At 47.2% G+C, this 7,252-nt stretch overlaps 1 protein-coding gene across 1 annotated transcript; it reads left to right on the top strand.

Annotated features, from left to right (window-relative positions):
* Nucleotides 1-424: 424 nt before the first annotated feature.
* On the top strand, nucleotides 425-1,780 carry LOC123137670 (heterodimeric geranylgeranyl pyrophosphate synthase small subunit, chloroplastic). The gene has a single exon (XM_044557495.1). The coding sequence runs from the start codon at nucleotides 527-529 to the stop codon at nucleotides 1,562-1,564; it is 1,038 nt and encodes a 345-aa protein (XP_044413430.1). The 5' UTR covers nucleotides 425-526; the 3' UTR covers nucleotides 1,565-1,780.
* Nucleotides 1,781-7,252: the final 5,472 nt, after the last annotated feature.

Genomic DNA, 7,252 nt, shown 5'->3' with positions numbered 1-7,252 from the left:
GCTGGACCGGGTGGCGAGTACGGATGCTGCGACGGCGACGGGGACGGCGACCGGCGACGACGGGGACGGAGAGCGCATCCAGCAGCATGGGACTAGGGGGAAAGGAGGTCCAGGCGAGGGGGCAGTCGCCGGCGGCAGCAGCGGCTGGGGTGGGGGCGCGGTGAAGAAGAAGAAGAGGAAGAAGAAGTCAACACGGGTGAAGGAGGCACGAGGAATAGATCTGACGGCTCGAGCTTGCGGATCAGACGGCTGGGGCTTGACCGGCCCAACGATTGGGCCGGTGCGCCGGCGCAGATCGTTGCCCAAAAAAAAATGTTGGTCTGGAGATTGATTCTCACGTGACGAGTTGACGACACTGCGTGATCAGTTTTTTTCTTTTTGAGAACTCGTGATCTGATAATGGGTATCCCACGATCATATACCGGATTAGTGGCACAACGGAAGTGCAGAACAGCGTCCCCTAGCCGGGTCACCCCACGAACCCAAGAAACCACATCCGAACCCAAATCTTCGCCTCTCCGTCGCCATGGCTCTCTCATCCCTCTTCGTCTCCCTCCCCCTCCCCATCCCGAAGCCGCCATCCACCTCCAAATCAAACCGCTTCCTCCCTATCCGGGCCTCTGCCGCCGCCGCCACCGCCTCCCCATCTTTTGACCTGCGCCGCTACTGGACCTCGCTGATCTCGGAGGTCGAGGGCGAGCTCGATGCCGCGATGCCCATCCGCCCGCCGGAGAGCATCCACAACGCCATGCGCCACGCCGTCCTCCCGGGCGCCGGAAAGGAGGGCGCCGCCAAGCGCGCGCCCCCGGTTCTCTGCGTCGCCGCCTGCGAGCTCCTCGGCGCGCCGCGCGCCGCCGCGCTCCCTACCGCCGCCGCGCTGGAGATGCTCCACGCGGCGTCCCTCGTGCACGACGACTTGCCGTGCTTTGACGCCGCGCCCACCCGCCGAGGTCGCCCGTCTACCCACGCGGCCTACGGCACGGACATGGCCGTCCTCGCAGGAGATGCGCTCTTCCCGCTGGCCTACACCCACGTCATCTCCCGCACCCCCTCCCCCGACCCCGTGTCGCACGCCGTCCTCCTCCGCGTTCTCGCAGAACTCGCGCGCACTGTGGGATCCACCGGCATGGCGGCCGGCCAGTTCCTCGACCTTGCCGGTGCCAGCGCCCTCGGCGAAGCCGAGGTCATGCAAGTCCTGACCAAGAAGTTCGGCGAGATGGCGGAGTGCTCAGCCGCCTGCGGGGCTATGCTAGGCGGTGCGGGGCCCGACGAGGAGGCCGCGTTGCGGCGATACGGCCGCACCATCGGCGTCCTGTACGAGCTCGTAGACGACATGCGGAGCGCGTCGGGAAACGGCAAGATGAGGAGCAACGCCAGCGTCCTGCGCTCTCTGGGCATGGACCGTGCGCTCGGCATCGTCGAGGAGCTCAAGGCGCAGGCCAAGACGGAGGCGGACAGGTTCGGTGATAAGTATGGCGACCGGGTGCTGCCTCTGTACAGCTTCGTGGACTACGCCGTGGAGAGGGGCTTTGAGCTCCAGGATGCAGCCACCGCGAAGCTTTAAGCGTGGACGGACGCAGCATTGGCACAGGTGACATGTAGAGTTATGTGGTGCTGAAATTCTGTGATCTGAAACTCTAAATTTGTACTATATGTGTTTAGAACATTAGATGCGTGGTTGCTGTTTCTGTCCAAAACTTAGCAAGTTCCTGAAATAACATGGTATCAAATGATAAACTTATTTGATAAAATGCTACTGTACTAACAATTTTCGAGTTCCTACTGCATGGGAATGAAGCTGACCCAAGTTTACACGATGTTTGGAGCTTTCGAATTGTTCGTTTGTAAGAAAGTTAACCTGCTGTGCTTGTTCGTCGTTTGGAATTGTGTGAAACATCACATGATGGTAAAACATTTCGTAAGAAAGTTTACCTGGTGTGCTTGTTCGTCGTTTGAGATTGTGTGAAACATCACATGGTGGTAAAACATTTCAGGTACTCTAGGCCATCACAATGCTTTGTTATCCAACAATGATAAATATTCATAAATTTTGCTAGACATTGAAAATGAGAAAGCACGCGTCAACTAGTAGTCTAAGAGCGTCTCTAGGTCTTCCCCTAAAAAAAAAATCAGTTTCTTGATTCTTGTCTAGGGAGTTAACACTATATGTTCCTTCTCCTAAATTGTATAACTCTCTAAAATTTTAGGAAAGAAGTCCACATACCCCCCTGAACTCTCAGATTTCGAGCACATCACCCCCCCCCCCCCCCCCAACTGTGAAACCGGGTTCTTAATCCCCTGGACTATCCAATACCACACAAATCACCCCCTGATGGCGCTTTGGGTGGTTTGAGACGCCGGTTTTGCACACGTGGCAGATGCTTTGCCAGGTATAATTGACCGAGGCGTCTGTCTCGCACGAGAATCGGCAATGAGGGTTACTAAGTCTGAATATTTTTTTGAAATGAGTACTATTGTATTTGTCTGTCTGAATTTTGTCCAGAAGTGAACATATGCAGAGCAGCAGTTTTGTTTATGAGTGAACACGTGCAAAGCTAAAATTTTGTCTAAAAGGGAACACTTGCAAAGCAACAGGTGTACATGGATTTTGTCTGAATTGCATAAACCTGAATATATGTCTGAAACTAGCAGCAATCTCACTGTAAAAATACAAAAACACATAAACCTGAATATATGTCTGAAACTGGCAGCAATCTCACAGTAAAAATACAAAAACACATAAACCTGAATATATGTCTGAAACCTGAATATATGTCTGAATTGCATAAATTTGAACATATCATTTGGCACTTTCATTCATCATCCATCAGAATAAAGTTCAACATGACCAAAAGCACAAAATGCAGTAGTTTTGCACTGTCATTCATCATCCACTAGAACTAGGTTTAACATGACCAAAACACATAATTTAAGATGATGTTTTACACCAACAAAAGCTCAAGCTTGTCACTGATGCTACACATCACCACTGCTCATAAGTAAGCATAAGCACACTATCCCCTCCTTCCTGTTAGAAGCCACTCGAACCTCCCATCACCATAAGCTGGAACTTGTGATGAAGATGTGCTTGGCTGAGAATTTGAAGTCCTTGGTGCCCTAAATGGCCTTGGTGCCCTTGTAGCTGCAGGAGCTCTTGGAGGTGTTGGTACCCTTGTAGCTGCTGGAGCCCTTGTTGGTGCCCTTGGAGCTGCTTGTGAACTTGTTGTTGGCTGAGAGCATGGACCTGCTTGCTGAGGTGTGTTCTTGCCTTTTTTCCTGGTTGTTTTTGCTGGTTGATCCTACAAAACATCAACAGTGCAATGACAAGACCGTCGAGGCCATCCGACAACGTCTCTGACACATTTATCATTATAAAAAATGGAATGTGTCCTAGCTTTATGACAAGATCGTCGAGGCCATCCGACAACGTCTCCGACACATTTATCATTATAAAAAATGGAATGTGTCCTAGCTTTATGACAAGACCGTCGAGGCCATCCGACAACATCTTTGACACATTTATCATTATAAAAAATGGAATGGGTCCTAGCATTTTGATAAGACCGTCGAGGCCATCCGACAATGTGTCCGACACATTTATCATTATAAAAAACGGAATGGGTCCTAGATAGAAAATTACGTGAGCCATGCCTGCGGCTTGTGTTCTTTTCCTGCTTCTCTTTGCTGCCTTTACATAGCTGCTGTCCTGAGGGTTTTCTGAATGCTTCCTCTTGTTGTGTTGTGTACTACCACATACTGAACATCTCATCTTGACTCATTTCCTTGAAATTTTGCTGCTTTTGGGCATCTCTTGCTCCTCTCTAGTTCTTTCTGTCTTCTTTCTTCCAGGTTTATTATTAACCCTTACAGGAGGTTCTGGTCTAGGGTTGTCAGAAACAGGCCAGCTTTCTTTGCCCTCCACTGGTTGCAGCACATGGTCATATATTTTGTTGTATGTGTTGATGGAGTAACAATCTGCTATGAAATCATCAAGTACCAAACCACATGTGTATATTGAACTGATTGCATGAGCACAAGGTAGTCCAGAGAGCTCCCAATATCTGCAAGAACAAGTCCATTTCTCCAGATCAACTGTGAACCTTCTATACTCACCTTCTTGCACTTCAAAGCCATCTTTGCCATTCCACAACACTCTGCATCTTCCTGATCTCTTTATGTTGAGCTGCAGCTTCTTGAACACATTAGGGCATATAGTTCCACTCCACTTTGCAGGCTTTGCTCTGTTATCTTGAATTCTAGCCATGACCTTTTTTCTTATGATCTCATGACTAGTAATAACAGGATAAAATCTTGCTCTCATGATGGAGTTGTTGAAGGACTCACACATATTGTTTTCTACAGAATCACAATATGAGCCAAGTTTGAAAAAAGCCCTGCTCCAATGTTCAGGATTGGTTTTCATTACATCTTTTGCCCCTTCTTCTGTTTTTTGAGCAAGCTTTGCTCTATGATAGTTGAATCCTGTTCTGTCAGAAGCTTTTGCACATGCCCAAAATATTTTCTGATATATCTTCTCCCTGTGTTGCTTTCTCCAATTTGCATAGATGTGCCTAGCACACATTCTATGTTCAGCTGCTGGACATATTTCATTCACTGCTCTTATGAGACCCTTTTGTTGATCAGAGATGAAAACCCAGCCCTCACCATTATTGTTTATCTGAATGTCCTTTTGAAGAAATGATAGAAACCAGTACCAACTATCATAACTCTCAACCTCAACAGTTGCCCATGCAATGGGGTACATCTGGTCGTTGGCATCTCTCCCAATTGCACACAATATTTGTCCATGCACAGCACCCTTCAAAAAACAACCATCTAACCCAACAACTCTTCTACATCCAGCCATAAACCCCTTCTTGCAGCCATCTAGACAAACATACATCCTTTCAAACACATTCTTCTCATGCTCTTCAGGGTCTAATGTAACTGCAACAGTACTACCAGGATTGCTCCTAATTAACTCAAGGTGGTAGTCAAATACTCTAGAATATTCACCATTAGTTGAGTCTATGAGCTTTTCCATCACAAGTTTCTTTGCCCTCTTGCATTTGGATATGGTCACATCTGCTAGCAAATCTTCTAGTACTGCTTCTTGCATCTTCTCCACCCTCCATGTTGGATTGTCTCTGATCTGTCTGAAATATTTCTTTGCAATGATAGAACTAGTCACAAGTTTATTATCTCTCCTAGGCACACATGTATGTACATTGTTGTACCTTTGCACCAACAACTAGTCAGACTTGCTATTTATTGAACCATAAATGCTCCATTGGCATCCAGTCCAGCTGCACTTGGCACTCACTCTTCTTTTCTCATCCTTGGGAAATAACAAATGATGGAAATTCTTCAGTCCATATTTCACTAGTGCTTGTTTGAATTCTCTGTTGTCAGTAAAAGCCATCCCAACTTCAAACTGTGGGTTATCAGTACTGCCATCATACACTTTATGAGTGGTCTTTCTCCTTCTGACAGCATTGACCTCTCCATCACTAGCCTCATCATAAGAAAGATCATCATCGCTCTCAAAGTAGGGGGTGTCATCTGCATCATCATCCAACTTACATGTTTCTGGTACAATGAAATCATCAGTAACATTGCAAGCTTGTGCTTCTTCCTCCCCTAGCATCTTCTTTCTCCTTTTCTCCTTGAATTCTTTGGCATATTTTCTATACTCAATGATTTCTTCATCTTTAGCTGAACTGTTGCTCTCTGCAGGAGGCACAACATAGTCACTGTCATTGTCACTGTCAGATTCACCTGAAAACTGCATCTCCTTAGTTGCAACCCCTTTTCCTTTGTTAGAAACTGAACTTGCTACCCTGAACACTGGCATTTTGGCCCTACATTGTACATACTCTGCATTTTGCTCTGCCTGCACCTCCTCTGCATGCCCTTCATCTACATGAACTTGCTCTGCATAACAATGCTCTGCCTGAAACTGCTCTGCAAATTCAAACTCCCAATCAATGCCTTCATGACTTTCATCAGCAGGAATGACATCATATATATCAATAACACCAGCATCAGTTACATGTTTAGCCATCATCTCCACCGATTTTTGATCATCCAGTACAAGCAAAGCATTTGCCAAGTCACCATCTGGATATTTCCAATGCAGTTTAGTATTTTGTAGGGCTAAATCAGAACATGTAACAAAATCTGCAAGGTTCTTCTTCAGCCCAGATACTGACAGCTCTGGAAATTCAATTGTGGACAACCCAGTTTTTCCTCCAACATAAACCCAATCATTTCCATCATGCTCAAAGTCACCTCTGTAGTGAAATCTGACAGAAAGGTAGTCAAGGGGATCCATGGTTGTACCCTAAACAAAATAAGAGACAATTAACAAGCCTAAGTCAGTAACAAGCATAGGTCAATTACTAACAAATCTAGTGTACTGAACTTTTCTGAACTTCTCTAAAAAAACTGTCTTTTTCTTCAGATCAACAAAACCCTAGATCATCTCATCATATAAAAGCATATGCACAGCGATCTGAACTACAGAAAGCCCTAAAATGAGGCCATCTAATAACTACTTCCACCATTCTCTCGAAAATTTAACCTAAACCTTAGTCCGAAAATCAAATCCCCTGAAAACCCTAAACTAACGGACCTAATGTGGGCAAAAAAGCAAGATTTTCAGCACAAACTTTGAGCGCACATACCTGATCGTCGCCGCCGGTCCAGCTATTCAGAACATGCCGCTGATCATCGCCTGCGTCGCCGTGGTCGCCCCAGTCGCCACTGTTTCGTCAGAGACAGAGGAGAGGGGAGCGGGAGGTGAAAAGGCAACGCGAGCGCTCGAGGCAAGGCGAGGCGGTGCAGTAGACCGCGTCCAGAAACTATTAACGACGTGGCCGCCACGTGTGCAAAACGGGCGTCTCAAACCACCCAAAACGCCATCAGGGGGTGATTTGTGTGGTATTGGACAGTCCAGGGGATTAAGAACCCGGTTTCACAGTTGGGGGGGGGGTGATGTGCTCGAAATCTGAGAGTTCAGGGGGGTATGTGGACTTCTTTCCAAATTTTAGGGGTTAAGTTTAGGGGGTAGTAAATTCTGCCTATATTTGATTAGAATTTGCCCCCTCCCTATCCCATAAAAAGTATGGAGGAAGTTTCCTTTCGCAATCACCGCCTCCCGCCATCGCCGAAGCCGGCCAACCTCTCCGGCCACCATCACTGTGCTCCCTATGTTCACTTTTGTAAGTCGTTTTAAGGCAGCCTATTGCCA

The sequence above is a fragment of the Triticum aestivum genome, chromosome 6B, assembly GCF_018294505.1.
Source record: "Triticum aestivum cultivar Chinese Spring chromosome 6B, IWGSC CS RefSeq v2.1, whole genome shotgun sequence".
NCBI lineage: Eukaryota > Viridiplantae > Streptophyta > Magnoliopsida > Poales > Poaceae > Triticum > Triticum aestivum.
The sequence above is the reverse complement of the archived record's forward strand: the minus strand, read 5'-3'. Positions and strand labels throughout refer to the sequence as shown.

Bases quoted from the DNA above. Each gene is read 5' to 3' on its own strand.
- LOC123137670 (XM_044557495.1), top strand. From the start codon at position 527: ATGGCTCTCTCATCCCTCTTCGTCTCCCTCCCCCTCCCCATCCCGAAG.